At 41.1% G+C, this 17,669-nt stretch overlaps 1 protein-coding gene across 1 annotated transcript; it reads left to right on the forward strand.

Moving 5' to 3' along the window:
• Window positions 1–8,545: 8,545 nt before the first annotated feature.
• LOC121942379 (neuronal pentraxin-1-like) lies at window positions 8,546–14,349 on the forward strand. Its single transcript, XM_042485564.1, has 5 exons — window positions 8,546–9,035; window positions 9,391–9,598; window positions 10,927–11,168; window positions 11,553–11,732; window positions 13,088–14,349. Exons 1-5 carry the CDS (start codon window positions 8,607–8,609, stop codon window positions 13,307–13,309), a joined length of 1,281 nt encoding a protein of 426 aa, XP_042341498.1. The 5' UTR covers window positions 8,546–8,606; the 3' UTR covers window positions 13,310–14,349.
• Window positions 14,350–17,669: the final 3,320 nt, after the last annotated feature.

Consider the following 17,669-nt stretch of genomic DNA (forward strand, 5'->3'; position numbering starts at 1 on the left):
TGGATTTACATGCACAGTAGCAGCCTAGTTACTGTAAATCCTCACGTATATGCAATAGGTCAGTGATGAAATTGCTCTGTTACCCATGACCTGATTCTGGAAGCCTTGCTTATTTTACCTGTAGTTGTTAGACATTAAGGAGTTGAACTAGTGACAGTTAAGAGGAGGCTACACTGTTTAAGAAACATTCCATGTATTGCAGGGTATGGCAAACAAGTAGACAGCTGGATGACATCGTTGACCATCCCTTTAACTGTTGCTATTTAAAGGCACTATCGAGAGATCTACTGGCTACTTTACTTTCAGTTTTTTTCACACAGGCTCCACCCTTTACTGGACTCTACAGGTAATACATTCCTAAAATTACAAGCATGCATTTACCCACTGAAGTTTGCATAAATGTTGGCGGCCAGTCAGGATGTACCTACCCTAATACACAGAGCCCTCAGTAGATATCAGCCCACCCTTATTGGTCAAATATCGCCAATTTGTCAGTGATTTTGGTGCAAGATTCTGGCTTGGTGGCGTCAGTTTGTATCATAGCCAGATGGAACCTTTCCCAGTATTATGCTACTTCATCAGTCGGCACCAGGTATTGCAACATTAAACGCGACAGGCGGTGTCAGTTGATAATGCGGCCGAACTCAACCTGTCACAGCTGTATCATGCGCAACTGGATGCCATCAGGTTGAAATGCTGCTGGTAACAATGTAATCCATGGAGTTGGAAGGTCCCCATAGGGCAAGTGGGAGTAGCAGTGGATAGGTCCAACAAACCCCAGACTTTCAGCCAGGAGCCTGCTGTTCACAATGAGTACAAAGCCAACTAAAACCAGCTACCTGTTATTGTTGCCTAAACCTAACCAGAAGCATTTGTTGACATCGCTGCATTAGTTGCTATGTGCTTTTGTTACCTAAACCTAACCACCCGTGCCTTTGGTGCCTAAACCTAACCATGTGCTTTTATTGACATCCCAGAACATAAACAGTAGATGTAGAAGGATACAGTAAGCATAATAAGTAGACGCCAAAGTCCACTGGCAAAGCTGTGATATTTGATGATTTGGGATGAGAGAGAGAGCTGTATATAAACAAGGCACATGATGACATCCTTTTAACTCTTCCGTGATGGTGATTGCCCAACAATCTAGCCAGTCATGATCAATGTGGCTAGGCTGTTTATTCATCGGGCTTTACCTACTGTACCCTTAAAGTCAAGTAGACATAAAACAAAAGTAACAATATTGTATCTGTAGCTCTATTTGCACAGGAGGAGCCCACTACCTAGGGCCCTGTCGCTTCTACATCGCTCGTTTAAGAAAGTGTAGGATATGGCTCCTATACAGTGTATACCGCTCCAGATATTATCAGGTAGGCACGTCCTGATTAACCAGCAACATATACAACAAATTTCAGTGAGCAAATGCGTGCTCATGTTTGGAGGAGAGAACTACCTAGAGAGTCCAGTAGAGAGTTCTGCCTGTGGCAACAGAACTAGGGTTACAATATTGTAACCTTCATCTTGCACTTTTTCAAAAAGAAAGCTGTCCATTATTGTCACGGGACCTGGTTTGTTTGAAGCATACTGAGGCCTTTATTATCATCATGTTTGTCTTTGGAGTACAAGCTGTTTAGAACGACAAAATAAATCTAAAAGTAGTACAAGCTGTTACTCCTCTTCCCAAAATCCACAGAACATGAAACCCAAGAGCCTCCAGCTATTAAAAACATCTAATTTCCCCACACATCTCTCACACAAACAGATTTCAGTTCATTTCAGTCAGTCTATGTTAAAAGACTTAACCCACTTCCTCTTTTGGACACATTTTGGCCGCAGACTTGTTGAGAGGAAGGCCTAATGGGGGAAATGTTGTTTCTGGAGGGAGTCCAACAAGGCCAACACAAGCTGCTTGATGAACAGCACTGTCGGAGCAGCAGCGTTAATGTGCAGGCTTTGGAGAATTATGATGAGGTTAGCTTAGCACCAAGTGGAACACATAATGCCAGCGGTATTTGTTTATGTCACTTTGGGTTTTAATGAGAGGGGATAAGTTAGTGAATGACTCTCTGGTGTGGCTGGACATCAATAAAACAATGTTCCAGTCAGAGGAGTTATGAGCAATTGATCATAGAGTAAAAGGTTAAGGCCAAATCAATCAGCCTGTGACTCATACTTACATGCACATATTGAGGGAAATAATGGCCCTAGATGAATCGATTTATAATGTTTGTGTTTGTTTGCAACACGCTCTCATCCCAAGTCATCATATATCACAACTTTTTCAGTAGACTTCCACATCTACATATTACACACTAGGAACCCTCCTGTGTCTGCTGTTGATGTTGTGGGATGCCCGCTGCATGTCAGCAGAAGACTGTGGTTAGGTTTCGGCAACAAAAGCACATAGCAGCCAATACAGCAATATCAACAAAAGCACATGGTTAGGTTTAGACAACAAAAGCACATGGCAACCAATGTTGGACCATTAACAAAAGTATGTGGTTAGGTTTAATCAACAAAATCATGGTTGGGCTCTGGTTTTGTTCCACAGTTTGATAAATTACTTTGCTACCAGTAATGTTACCTGACGCTCTCCAGTGGTGTATTAAACGGCCTCAATAGATTCCATCCGAATGGGCAATGATTTGACACCACCTGTCCATGTATCATACTGCCAAGCTAGGTGCCGGTGGCATATCATAACACAAGGAGTGGTTCTGTCCCACTGCATAACGAACTGACATACAGCTACGAAAGGTGGCTTTTGGCATTGGTGTCTGACGCCGAAATCACTGACAAAGCAGCGGTATTTGACAACCTCGAAATAAGAATGGGCTGGTGTTTGTACATGGGTTGAATACTGCTCATAAGACTGGAGCTGTCTGTGTGCATGTATGAATGGATGCCCTCCTTCATCTTTTGCTGCTTTTCTCCATTCCTCCACCCCTCTCATGCTGTCCCCAGTGGGAATCCATGCATAGCAGCACACGGCTCCACAGAGTAGGCGTCCCACAGGACATCTCCCTCCTGACTCCCCCTTCATCTCCTTCTCTGTGGGATGGTTGAAATGGAGATGTCAGTGCAGCAGAGACAGCTGAGCCACTGTGCTGAGGCTTCAGTTACCTGGCAGCACGTCTTGATTCTCAGCAGTCAGAAGTGAGGCAGTAAAGGGTGTACAGAGGGAAAGTAAAGCTTACTTTGTGGAACCTGGACAGAGCAAACAGAGAGAGCAAGTTAAGAGGTTTAACAGATAAAACTGCAGTTTATTTGAGCTGTAAAATAGAGTAAAATGGGACTGTGATCAGAGAAAAGCAGAATTTTTTAATTTGGTACACTAAAAAACAATAACTTTTGGTGGTATATTTTAGCAAATGATACATCATCTCTCTCGCTCTCTCTTTCCCTCTCTCTCCCTCTCCCTCTCTTGCAGGCTGGATAAATAAGCAAGCAGTTTGCTGCCAGTGTGTGAAATTGTTCTTATCTATCTCTGCCATTAGAGAGTGGGTTCTATTATAAAGCTTTGCATTATTCAGTGAGCCTGAGAGACTGATCATTATGGATTTCAGTCCTTTTCCATGCGGGTCCCCGGAGTCCAGCTCGGCCTGCTGGTTGATGCAGGCATAGATCTGACCTCGTGCTCCAAACACTCTGAACGCTAGAAGAAGTGGAAGAAGGATTGGGTCAGCTCGTGATTGTCTCTATTTCCCTGCCAAACATTAAAACATTAAAATACAACATGCCAAAATATAGCTGCAAACTATCAAGTCCCACTGGTATGTTTTGCTCTCAGGAAGACAGAATGGGTTTTCAAAAATAAATAAAATAACAATATGCTCACAGTGCCACAGTTTCCTAAGTTCCTGGCAATGAATGAAATGAGTTCCACTCTGGAAAGCTCAGCAAAAGCTGATTGACATGTGATGCATTTTTCTCTCAGTGTTACAGGCGAGTATGCGGCAGGCACATGGTGAGCATGAGAGGAAACACGGCTGAACATATGGTGCTGCAGCACTTTTTTTCTGCGTGGGATCGCACATGAATATTGAATAGATCTATCCGTGGCAAACTGCTCATCCCTTACTGTAACCTGACAGTATGTGAGGTGGGCTGTCTCAGCACAGCTCAGCTTTATTGTTACCATTCAATCTCGCATGTCAAAACAATCCAAAACTGCTTCATTTGCTAAACGAGCATTGTATCGCTGCTTATCTGCTGCACATAATGAATGAAGCATGACTTGTTGATCCGTTCAGGCTGCGAGTACTAATGGTAAGTATTGCTTGGTTTTTAATGGTGCTGAGATAAGGAAAATTTGTTACATGCCTGTCTCCGGTCCCCAGCAATTAGGCTCTGCCATTAACCATTTGTTATACGTGCTGTTTCTCGCCTTCAGCTTGGCACCTTGCTGATTACAACGTGCTGGATCGATAATTAAACAAATTAAAGCGGACTGCTGGGTCAATTTTCATCCCATCTTAGCCAGCAGCTGCAGAGGCGTCATGCAAAAAAAAAAAAAAAACAACTCTTGAAATGCAACTATACAAAATAAAAGGCTTGCTAAAATGTTAAGACTGCACATTTGTTTGCAGGGTTCTGTTTGATGGTGCAGATTCACGCACTGCCACACTGCCACACTGAGGGAGGAAAAAGGGGTTTGTGTCAGATTAGACGGTCACTCTTCAGGTGGCATCAAACCTGTGCATCTCATTCATAAGTTGCACAGGCCAGCCCAGGTGCCACCCCATGATGATTAGCTATCTGCCAAGTCAATTTGGACTAAATTTAAGTTCATAGGTGCAGTTCAATCTGAAACCTGAGAGGCAGTAATATGCCAGAGTCATGTCTCACCTGACTAATTTTACATACAAATAAACTGATGCAACTGTTAAAAAAATTGTTCACATGGGCTTATTTATTTCAATTTTTTTGGCACTTTAATTTTGTTTCCAGCTCATACTTGCCATTATGCTATCTACTTTTGGAGGAACAATTAATTCAATAAAGTATGGAACTTTATTTTACTTCTGTGTGGTGTCACTCTGCTGTGTTGTGATTGATTGGTCTATTTATCTTTGAAACTCAACTATAAACAGGAATGTTAGACACTACAATACTGCAATATTGGTAATTACAGTAGTTATCGTGGGTGGAAAAAATGGTAAATAAAAGCTATGCCGACACATGCCATCTGCACCACAGCAGCGCTCGTACTTACTGCCACCCCTGCTTACGTCAGTCCCCCACTTGGGCCACCACAGTAAAAAAAAAAATCTGGACATGCCACTTGACATTTCGGGGTGTATCATGAGGACACAAAAGTTGGCTTTTGGCATTGGGATCTTATGCTAAAAGCACTGTCAAAGCGGCGGCATTTGAGGACTTCAAAATGGGCTGCTTGAAACGCAACTCCTATACTGTAGTTTAAAAGCGCTGTTTCCCACTGACAGACTATTGCTTCATTTTTACAGTTTTTAGAAGCTTAAAGATGTTCACAAAAAGAGCAAAGATTAAAGAGAATCTAGGGAAAACAACTTGTATCGCAAAAGACATTTATTTCTTATCATTGTTCAGTTAAACTGCTTCAGGGGAAACTCTGGATGCACTCTGCAATGTGTTATTTTAGGGATGATTACCTATATCTTTATTGATTTTGCATATTGATTTGGTTTTTGCCTTATCCTTTCCCTGCACTGTGATGGTAAAAATCCAGCTGAAGTTCAGATGAAGTTCACTTTCGGTCAGGATGTTTTTACAGAGTTGTTTGTCCTCTGTCACGGCCATCACTGGTGATTTTTTATCCTAGTTTGATGCCAGAGTGTTGCCCCCTTCTCTCCTGTGCATCTTATTTCATATTGTAAAAGCCGCTGGGGGTGGTTATGTAACTGTCTTTCGATTATTTGGAAACATTTCACTTTTCTTTCAGTGCCTCTGTCTCATAGTGAAGGGAAAAACATGGGAAGAGGGCAACAAGCAACTCAACAAGGAATGGACTAAAATGAACAAGAAAATATGAAAAAGTTTAAAGTTTAGAAAACTACGAAAATAAGAAAAACATACAAACAACAACAAAAAACAACACTTAAGAAAATGACCTCAAGAAAGTGCTGTCAATTTTTTTTTTAAAGAAATTCTGTAACATCATTTTAAATATATAATTAGAATAATCTATAGAATTTTCTAAACATTTTACCTTTAAATATTACCATTAAAAAAATCCATTAATAGCCACCTTTGAATATATATGTTTTTTTTATTTTGTGGGACATTTCTTACCAAGTTTTCTCCCATGTTTTTAAAATAAATCAAAGCAGTTTTCTTGGGTTTCAGAGGTTAAAGAGTTAACATGACTGCCATCCGTGCAGGATGTCTCATCAGACTGTGTGTAGGCTACAGAGCTCCAAACTTTGTTCTTCTTTGACAATTAACACCTCTGTGTCTTCACTGCTGCTCTCAGAGGTGTGGAAGACAACAGTCTGTAGCCTACATTCACACACACTTCTGAGCTCAGCGAAAAAACACAAGGCTGTCTCTTTATAGAACTGGCCACAGAACTCTGCCCACATGTGTGGAGAATCGTGAGTACCCTGTTCAACTGTAACCTCATTACCAAGCAAACACTGTGACCCTGTAAACCACATTTTCAGCACAAGGTCAGCCAGTAAGATTTGATGGTGATAGAGACAAAGAGAGAGAGAGAGAGAAAGAGAGAGAAAGAGAGAGAGAGGTGGTGATGGGGACTCCATGGGACAGACTCCTCTTGAAGATGGGGAGCAGATTTCATTTAAGGTGGACCAACAATTTCATCAAATAGTGCTTAAAATGCCTGCCATGCTCTTCATTTTACTGTTAATGAATTCAACTTCTAACTAATAAGAGACAGATTAAAAATAAAAAATAAAATCTTATCAGAAAATGTTTATATCACTGAAAATAGAAATGTTCACCAACATGAAATAATGAATTAAGTGAATTAAGTTTGCTCAGCTTGGTTTCCAGGCAGTTGTGCTAATCGTACTTGATAACTTGATTTGTGTGTTTCCAACTGAAAAAAATATTTGAAGTCGGTTAATAATTATCTTTTTTTCAGTCAGTCTTATAGAATTACTTTGAGTATAAGCATTGTATGTTACAGTACATGCCACACTACATATTAGAAAGCAAAATGGACTCTACTAATGACTAATTCCACCACTTTTAACATTTATTACTTGCTATTTTCCATATTTTGGATTTTTTTTTTTGCAAAACCATTACCAGCTTTAAACATTATGCATTGTTCAGGGAAAAATCGCCCCAGTCATTTTAGTCTGGAGTCCTTTACATTATATTCTATTGGAAAAAGTAAAAAGTGTATGATCATTATTATTACTATTATTTGGAAAGATTATTCCATTTCATCAAAAATTGTATTATTATTATTTCTTTTATTATTTCTTTTTTTAAATTTGTATTTTAGGCAGATTAAACCGGCTATTATTTTTATTTTTCAAAAATACAACACGTTGATTTAAATTAAAAATGTGTGCAGTAAAATTTGATTTAAGGACTCTGCTATAGACAGACATATCTATAAGACTCAAAAACTTTATAGTATAAGGAATAGTATAGTTTGGTAAATGTGTGTATTTTAGTGTATATTTTAGTGTATTCTAGTTTATGATATCTTTTTAAAAACTTTTTTTAAGTGTCTAAGTACCTTGAAAAGTGTTCTGTAAAAAATAATCATTATTACTGTTACTATAATACTTTGTTAAGTTGTTAAGTAGCCTTAACAAAAGTATAATAGTAATGTGTTTGACAATACTGAAGAATTGTCAGCTATTTTGCTGACAGTACTTCAGTAGGCTACTTTTACTAAGGTGAGGTTTTAAACGCATGGCTGTTACCTATAAAACATTACATTGTTGTAGTATTTTTACTTAAGTAGAGGATTCAGTACTTATTCCATCGCTTCTAAAGTCATATGAAGGATAGAAAGACAACATATGATGATGTGAATCTATATCATGTCTGTTTACACTTCCAAAGCAAAACTAGTCTAATATTATAAGACTGTATCTGACTGTATTTGCACACCTCATTTGGCACCTTTTATCTTCATATCTGTACCAGGTACTATTTTATTTTTATTTCATATTTTTAGGGACTTTGTTTTTAGGGTTGTTTCATTGGCAGTCGGAATAATTTCAGAGTTATTGTGTGTGTTCAGTGTGTTCAGAGTTATTTATTTTTATATTTGCACTTTAGATCTCTGAAAAACATTCTTTCATTCTGCTCAAGTACATGGAGCGCGACATGACGATAGAGCTGAATTAAACTGAGGTCCACACTTTCCTCTCCTCCACTGAGCCGGTGTCGTTGCTCTCTGCCTGTGTGGGTGCAGAGTAAACAGTGGGACGACCTTAAATAAGGGGCTGGACTGTGGAGGTGTAGCAGCAGCAGCTGCCTCCCCTCAGTGATGCGGTGAGTGTGCGCTGCGGTCTGTCCGCTATATAAACTGCACACCGCGAGCTCAGCGCACAGCTTCAGTGGACAGCTCCGTGGTGCTGAAAGCTCACAGACACCACACACACTCACTCTCACACACTCCCAGACGCTCTCTCTTCATGACTGGAACCATGGACGGATTCTCGTGGAAACTTTTTCTACTTTCCTGCCTGGTTGTTTTGGAGAACTCCGCGCAAGACTTCGGACAGACGCAGTTTATTTGCACGTCGGTGCCCAAGGATATGGACTTGTGCGCGGCCACGATGCAGAACAGCGGGCCGGCGGAGGACCTGAAGACCACGGTCATGCAGCTGCGGGAGACCGTGCTGCAGCAAAAGGAGACCATTATGAACCAAAAAGAGACAATCAGGGAACTAACGTCCAAGTTGAGCCGCTGCGAGAGCCAGAGCCTCCCGGCGGCGGGACCCGGCGGGAGACGGCCGGGGGGAAAGAACACGATGGGGGATGTATCCCGGGGCACCACGGACACTCTGGCCCAGCTGGGACAGACTTTACAGACGCTCAAACAGAGACTGGAGAATCTAGAGGTAGGCGAGCAGAGGAGAGCTGCGCGGAGCGGGTCAAAAGTTAATTAAATTAGCCTCCCTGGTTGTTCATTAGGATGAGGGTGATGCCTCTGCTGCAAAATAGCTCTGGCTTTGAGCCGCCTCTGCATGGAACCATACGAGTTTATTTTATCTTGACAGAGAGAAGGATCATGTAAAGTAAACCAAGCGCAGGGTAGCTGCCTTTTGGATAATTTGGCGCAGCGCACGCACAAACATATAGGAACACGCGGCAGCATGCTTTACATAGAGTAGAGGGAACATGTTTCAGGGAGTTTAACAGCAAAGAAAGTCTTCCTCCTGTAACCCAGTGTGTGTGTCCCTCTGTCCGATGCAGCAATACAGCCGAGGGAACAACACCGTGCAGGCGAACAGCCTCAAAGATCTGCTCCAAAACAAGATAGACGACATGGAGAAGCAGGTTCTGTCCCGGGTCAACACGATAGAAGAGACCAAGCCGGCCTCCAGAAACGACACTGAGCAGCGGAACAGAGTGGAGTCCACGCTCACCTCTCTGCACCACCGGATCACGGACCTGGAGAAAGGTGCGTTTGGATTTTCGGGGCGAATAGAGCGCGCTATTTGGCGGCATTGAATGTGTCTCTGCGGGAGTTCTTAACAAGATAAGGTGTCATTTAATTGGTTTAAACTAAAGAGAGACTGAGCAATGTTGCGAAAATAAGAGAAATCTTAAGTGTAACAAGACTCACGTGGAGCCGTTTGTGCCGCAACCATCACGTTGCGCACAGAGATTGTGAGGGAGGAGAGGATAGCTGCATTGCTTTGCATATCTCAAGACCTGTTTGCACTTTTGCTTCGCTGAGTTTATGTTTTTCACAGCCAAAACCCTGACTGTCTAACTTTCACGGGAGCCGGTATGCAAATGCAGAGGTCACAGGCAGAGAAAGTTTGCAGGGTGCGCCTCGCGCTGGCGCGTTTTTTGGAGCACATATCAAGGCTTGTTCAGTCTTTCAGCATGTGCAAAATGCGCGTGCGTATGTTGTTTTGTGCGAGAGAGGGTGGAGACAGAGCCCTCCTACACAGGCAACACAGAAAATCACTGAAAAAAACAGTTTCACATTTCATCTGAGATAGCTAAAAAAGGAGAAATTAAAAATGTTAAGATGAGCCGTTTTCCTGCTATTTCTTTTATTAATTCAATGAATAGAACCCTTTAACACCTAAATTCACATCAGCTTTTCGTGCTGCGTTAAGACGTATTTCCCAAGCATTCAAACCTCTGAAACCTGAAAAAGTGATTTAATTTCTTTTGAAAACGTGGTAAACAAGGCCATGGGCAACATGGCAAGAAATGCCCCGAAAGATGCAAATAAATAAATAAATAATTACAAGGTGAGAAGAAAATTACCTAAAAATTGCTGGGGGGATTGTTAGATAATATGAAAAAGCTAGTGAAAAATGTCAACAGAACTATATTTATAAATCTTATAATTATATATTTAAAATGATGTTCCACACAACCAACCTTCTTTTAAAAAAAAAACAAAACAACGTTTTTTCTCTTTCTTTTATCTATTTTTGTAACTCTTTCTTGAGGTCATTTTATTGTTGGTGCTTATTTTACTATTCTTTTTTGTTGCTTATTTTCACATAATTTCCAGGTAATTTCTGTTTTTACAAATGTTTGGCCATTTCTCATCAATTTGCTCACTGCCTTCTCCCCGTGCTTTTAACAGAAACCAAGCAATTTGCTTAGTTTTCAAAGGCTTACTCATATAAATCCAATAATCTTCATCATGAGTTTGTATGTAAAACTTAATATGCATTTATGATGTTTTCGCCTTTACTTAATCCCTAAATACACAAACAAAATGCTGAAATTTCTCTATGATAAGTCATATTTCATCAACAGGTAAAGACACCCGGCCAACAGATAAGTTTCAGCTCACCTTCCCTCTGAGAACCAACTACATGTACGCCAAAGCCAAGAGGAGCCTCCCTGAGATGTACTCCTTCAGCGTGTGTCTGTGGATTAAGTCCAACGCCTCGCCTGGGGTTGGGACACCCTTCTCCTACGCTGTGCCGGGTCAGTCCAACGAGCTGGTGCTCATCGAGTGGGGGAACAACCCTATGGAGATTCTTATTAATGACAAGGTAACTTAAAGCTGATTATTACAGAGAAATAATGATTTCTCACCTTTGCAGGGCATCATGTGTCTTTTTGCATGTCCATTAACCACGCTGAGATGCACAACATCTTACAGTGGGTGCCACAGAAGGAAAAAGTTCTTATACTTTGTGTTTGGATGACTCAGAATAACCTATCAACTTCTCTGTGCCACAACTGGAAATGGAATAAGAATAGATGAGCAACAGAGGGTCTTTTTATAGAGGCAAAGATCTGTGACAGGGAAAGGGTTTCAGCAGTGAAAAAAGAGGGAGTGGAAGTGATAAGTTTCCAGGAGGAGGAGTGACTCTGCTGCTAAAGTGAGACAAGAGAGATTAAAAGATGTAAATTTTGCCATGTCTCTGCTGCAGGTGGCAAAGCTGCCATTTCTCATCAACGATGGAAAATGGCATCACCTGTGCATCACGTGGACCACCCGTGACGGGATGTGGGAAGCCTTCCAGGACGGAGTGATGCGGGGCAGTGGAGAAAATCTGGCACCGTACCATCCCATCAAACCAGAGGGAGTGCTGGTCCTGGGACAAGAGCAGGTGGGTGTTTATTTTCCAATCAGTGATTACAACTTCTGCACATATTTGAAAATAATTCTGATACAATCATGCACTTAATTTTGGACGAAGATAAAAGGAGGGGGTATTTATGGAATGAGATTGTGGAGACCTTAAAGAGGAGGCCAGTTAGGTTGATTTATCATCCCAGCATTGGAAAATACATAGAAAAACAAAAACATGTTGCACAGAGCAACACATATCCACTGTGAAGAGATATACTCAAGCATTTAAATGAAATAAAATCATGTCATGCATGCTTACAGAAGATTCCCAGACTAAAGTTCAGCAACAAAAAGATAACTAATTTGCTCCTAAGTCAAATTTTTGCATTGTTGGACTACAGACAGCTAATTCTGTTCAGGCTTCAGCTGTATCTGCGAACAATCATTCTCTCAGGTGATGTCACAAATAACAAAGTCTTATCATATAATCTCATGTGCACAAATGAAACTTAAAGGTTCCATCTTATGCTATTTTTTATGCTATAATGCTAAGGTTCATGCTTGTGGATTGTACTAGAACACGTCTACATTCTTTAATTTTCAAAAAATACCTAATTTTTTCTCATACTGCCTGCCTAAATGCACCTGTATTTGTCCTCTGTCTGAGACACTAAGTTGTAGCGCCTGTCTTTTTAAAGCCCTATCAGCTTTGATTGGTCGGCATTTCAGGTCTTTCACCAACATATTCTAACTCCTAACTTGTCACATATCACCGCATATCCAGGGTTTTTTTGACGTCTGCAGATGACATGCTAGGTATTTCAAAATAAAAGTACACGTTGGTAAAACACCTCATATTTACATTTATTTCCTTTTGCCACAACAGTACGTGGTTAGGTTAAGAAAAAAACATCACTGTTGCGTTCTACATTCATATAGGAAGCAAACACTGGCCTCCCAGGTGAAGGTCTGGTGTTTGTTGGACCCATCTACTGCCCCTCCCACCCATCCGACATAGACTTTCCAGCTTCTTAAGTCATGTTGTTGTCTGGTGGCATTTTAGCTCTCGCTGCGCTCTTGGCATCTTCATACCATGATTGCAGCTGGGATTGACTGTACCTGCACTGTAGCTATTTTCTACCTTTATATAGTAAATTTCTTAGATCACAACTTCAAAGAAGTCCTGACAGCTTGGTTAAAGGCACAGTCCTGTACAGCTTGAGGGTTTTGATGGTTTCACAGTATTTATACAGCATCTCTACTTGCTTTACAATAAAAACAGATATAGGAATGTAACTTTTACAACAAGCATTCCTCTCTGATCAGATAACAAATACTTCAATGTAAGCTTTGATAGTACTGATGAATAACATATTCTACATTGTTCCACAGGACACCTTGGGAGGAGGTTTTGACGCGACACAAGCTTTCGTCGGTGAACTAGCAAACTTAAATATCTGGAATAGGAAACTTTCTATCGCCGAGATCTACAACTTGGCGACCTGCAACAGCAAAGCACCAGCTGGCAATGTCTTCTCCTGGACAGAGAACAACATCGAAATATTTGGCGGAGCGACCAAATGGACCTTCGAGCCTTGCCGTTCACTCAACTGAACTGCGTTTTACCATTCAAGAGAGGCCTCTCTGTATTTCTGAGCTTTTGTCGTTCTTGTCTTCATTTGACGTTTGTTAGAGACTCTTTGAGTTATTGGTAAGCTTAAATCTGGGATTTCTATCATTCTTAGGTATTTATGTGCAAAACAACGCTTCATCTAGAGGAAAAAAATTGTCTCAGAAACCTCAGCAAAAAATGTATTTGGTATCTGTTTCTCCTTTGTGTTCTCGGACATTCTGTTGAAAGCACACCTAAGCTTTTCGTTTGGCTTATTTCGTCTAGGACTGGCAGCTGGCAATCTGCGCCTTATGTTTGGACAATTCACAATCCAAGTGAGGAATTACATAACCGCTCCCACCCCCTTCTCTTTGTAAAGTGGGAGATTACGCTGTCCATCCAATTCTTGTCAGTGTTTGGCGCTGTGAAGTGATGTCTGAAGCGGTACAGCTCCCTGCGAACCCTCCCCACTACCACAATCTCCCCGTTCTCCTTCACTCTGCCCCGCCCCTCCGGAACTTGCACTGTGACTGACAAAGAGATCGCCAGGAGAAGAGGGTATGTTGAAGGACACTGCAAAGTCAGACTGTGGGACAAGTCAATTTGTAATCGTTGTTCGCTTCAAGTATTTCTGTAAGAATGTCGTTAACTTGCCAACATTGCTACAAAGCCTGGGTGCCTTGGGCTGGTACAAATATTCAGCACATTTGGTATGTTTTCAGTTGCAAATTCAATGTTTATTGGGTTCTGTTTTCTTTTCTGAGCTGGGTTGAGTTCCTTGTTTCTCTGGTAAATGTACTTTAATTACAGTTTGTTATCTGACATGATGTGTTTTGGCAGGTGTTTGTACTACTCTGTATTAGGAATGTTACAGTATGTGTATAGTAACAGCATGAATGACAGAGTGCTGTGAAAGCATTGTTGGAATCTGCTTTACTATCTTCTCTGGGTCTGGGTTTTTTACTGTATTGTTATATGCTCCAAGCATGGCAAAACTGAGAGATGAAGAATTTAATTTTTGTAATAAAATTGTGATACTTAATGTCACAGTGCATTCCTGGCTTTGGTCATGTGCGTGGAAACCTGCGGGAGCATGAGGGAGGGGAGGGAATGCGGAGTGAGTGGGTGCAGGAGAAAGAATTTCTGATCAGATGGTGCAGCTTCACTATGGTCAAACAGTGAAGAAGGTAATTGCCAGAAAAGTGAAATGCACAAAGTCAGTGAAGGTCACACAGAGGGCGCTTGAGAAAAGAAATGAAAGTGTGTGGGTGGTTGTGTGTTTGTGTGCATGGACTCTTTTTAAGCTGACTGCAGAAGATAACCTGCTTGCTGCTTTGTTGTTGCTGCTGTGAGGTGCAGTGCCTGCACTAACGACAGCGAGCCTGTCGGAGGAGAAAAGTGCTTTGTCATATCAGCTTTTCAATGGCCCAGTTCAAGTGAGAGCAGCCTAAACTCAAACTACAGCACTTTGAGCTTGACTTAGAGTGTCACTTTATCCAGATGACCTGTTGCTGTAGCACCAAACACTTACATTCAAGACATGCTGACATTTTCTGCATTTAAATGAGACACAATCACTTCAAGTGATGAAAGCAAAAAACATCAGAATTAGAATAAAATGATTCGTTCTCCTGCTATTGGACCCCATTTAAGAAAAGCTCCTCACAGTAGACAGCTGTTATCTTTGTTTTCTGACATGTATTTTCTTTATTAAAAACACATCTAGGTCCTGAAATGTTTATCATGTCACATCGTGCTGAATAATTTCTGCTCATATACACCACATTTTGTCTTATTATCACATTCTGTTTTATCTAAAGAGGTTCAACTCCACCGGGCTCTGCTTATGAATAAATTCATTGAGTTTTCACTGAAATATTACTAGGAGAGATGAAGCTATAGGCAGTGGTGTAGTGGCTGTTGATGAGGTGGGTGTATCAATGGGTAGATGTGGAGGTTATTGAGGGGAATACTCTCCTATATATTCAACACGTTCTCATCGCAAGTCATCATGTTACCACTTAGCAGTGGACTTCTACGTCTAGATATTATGCTCTAGGTATCCTTCTGGGTCTGCTGTTGATGTTTTGGAATGCTGCAACCGTGATATCAACACAAGCACATGGTGGAATCACACCGTGTGTGATTATTTTTAGGCAACAGCAGCACACACGGCAACCAACACTGAGACGTCAACAAACACACATGCTGGCATGGATTGTTAGATTTAGGCAAAAAAAGCAGGTGGCAAGGTGCAGAAAAAAACACAACATTCAAATAGGAAACAAACTATTGACTCCAGCATGACAGTCCGGGTGTTCTGGATCCATCCCCTTTCGCCCACCCTCTATGGACCTTGGTGCTGACTCAAAAAGTGACTTTTGACGTCACGATTTTACACCAAAAGCTCTATCAAAGCGGCAGTATTTTACAAGTATGGAATGAGAAAGGAATGGACATCTCAGTTACTTTAACCATCTTTATGTCTGATCTTAAACTGATTTTTATTTTTTTACTGACAATGCAACTTCTTTCACGGCGCACATTCCAACACTTTAACTGTTAACAGTCCACAAACTTCAACTGAAATTTCAAATGCTTCCGTTGTTTACAATTCATCGGATATTTTAGCTACTCTCATTTCTGCAATGCATTCCCATACAAAGGCACATATCTTATCAGGTAAGTCATCATAAAATCAGGTCCAGTACATGGGTGATCAGTCAGCAAGGCAAAGGCAGATACAAAAAACAGTCCAATAATTGGCACAAGAAAGCTAATACGAGGAAAATACTGTTGGAGCGCTTGCTACAAGAGGGAAGGATGAACTGGCACAGAACAGTCCATACACAAGGGGAGGAGATGATAGCAAGACACAGGTGTGGCAATCAGATGCAGGTGGAACACATTAGTGCAAGGCAGGTAATCACACAGGAGGGAAGCTCGACAGGACATGGGGACCCCAAATAATAGATGGGACAGAGATTAACAAAATGAGCCAACACAGAAAATTGACAATATGAATAAATAAACAAAAACAAGACCCAACACAGAAGCATGACAGTTTAGGCAAGTAAAGTAACTATGTTAGGTTTAGGAACAGAAACATGGTGATAAAATACTTTAAAATGACTCAAAGATCACAGAGTTCTGAACAACAGTCTGCTGAGGAAAGTCCAGGGGACAAGCCCTGAGTCTTGTGACCTGTATACCATCCAATATGTTCTCATCCCAAGTTGTCACATATTGCCGCTTTGTCAGTGGACTTCTGCATCTACATATTATGCTCTAGGTATCCTACTGAGTCTGCTGTTGACAGTCTGGGATACTTCTACTGACATGGTGGGATTATGCGACAAAAGGACATGGTTATGTTTAGGCAACAAAAGAGCATGGTAACCAACACCGGGATGTCATCAAAAGCACATGCTTAGGATTAGGCAACAAAGGCACAGATGGTTAGGTTTAGGCAAAATAGGCACATGGTAAAGTGTAGAAAAATCCCATCACATTCAGAAGGGCAGGGAACACTGCACTCCCGCATGAAAAGATTTGCTTGATCCATCCACCACCTGCATGCTCCTTATATAATGTTGTTGTCATCTGGCTGCGCTCTCATCTGACGCCAACCATCCGCAGTATATAATAACACAGCAAACTGTTCTGTACAGCTGTGTTATCAGATGATGTTGTCCAGCGGTGTATCATACAGACGCCAATATATGGCTTTTGGCATCAGGATTTTATGCTGAAAGCACTGGAAAAGCAACAGTATATGACGACTTCGGAATGAGAACAGGATGGACATCTCCTGTTTTCAGCTCTCACTTGTTAGCACTCATTTCAGCTACTTTAAATGTTTATATACACCACTGACAGTTTGACTGCCTACAGGGCTTAACTTAAAACTAGAATTTCACAGCTTTCAGTTCTTACACTCAAACAGACACTTCAAATCCAACTGACACTTCAACTGCTATAAGTACTGCAACTTAAACTTCAACTCATATACAATAAGCTTACGTACAAACATTTATCATTTATTAGTTTTAAAGAAATGTTCATGTTTCCAGTGTTTGAACTTTCTACTTTAAGCTGAAGATTTAGCATTTGTCAACACACTTGAGTTCCACTCCTCAGTGTGGTTTGCTCATGAATATATTCATTGGGCCTTGTCTGAAACATTACTGGGGAAAGGCAAAGTTGTAGGTCCTTGCAGGGGTTTCTGTTCAATAAATGTTGATCCTAAACTTGTCTTTGAGGTGGATTTTATTCAGCTGAGAGAAAGTCTGCATCACCATAATCTCCCATGATGCACAGCAGCCAGCAGCCAGGGTCAAGAGCATTTTCAAAGAATGACAA

This window comes from Plectropomus leopardus, chromosome 4 (genome assembly GCF_008729295.1).
Source record: "Plectropomus leopardus isolate mb chromosome 4, YSFRI_Pleo_2.0, whole genome shotgun sequence".
Taxonomy (NCBI): Eukaryota; Metazoa; Chordata; class Actinopteri; order Perciformes; family Serranidae; genus Plectropomus; species Plectropomus leopardus.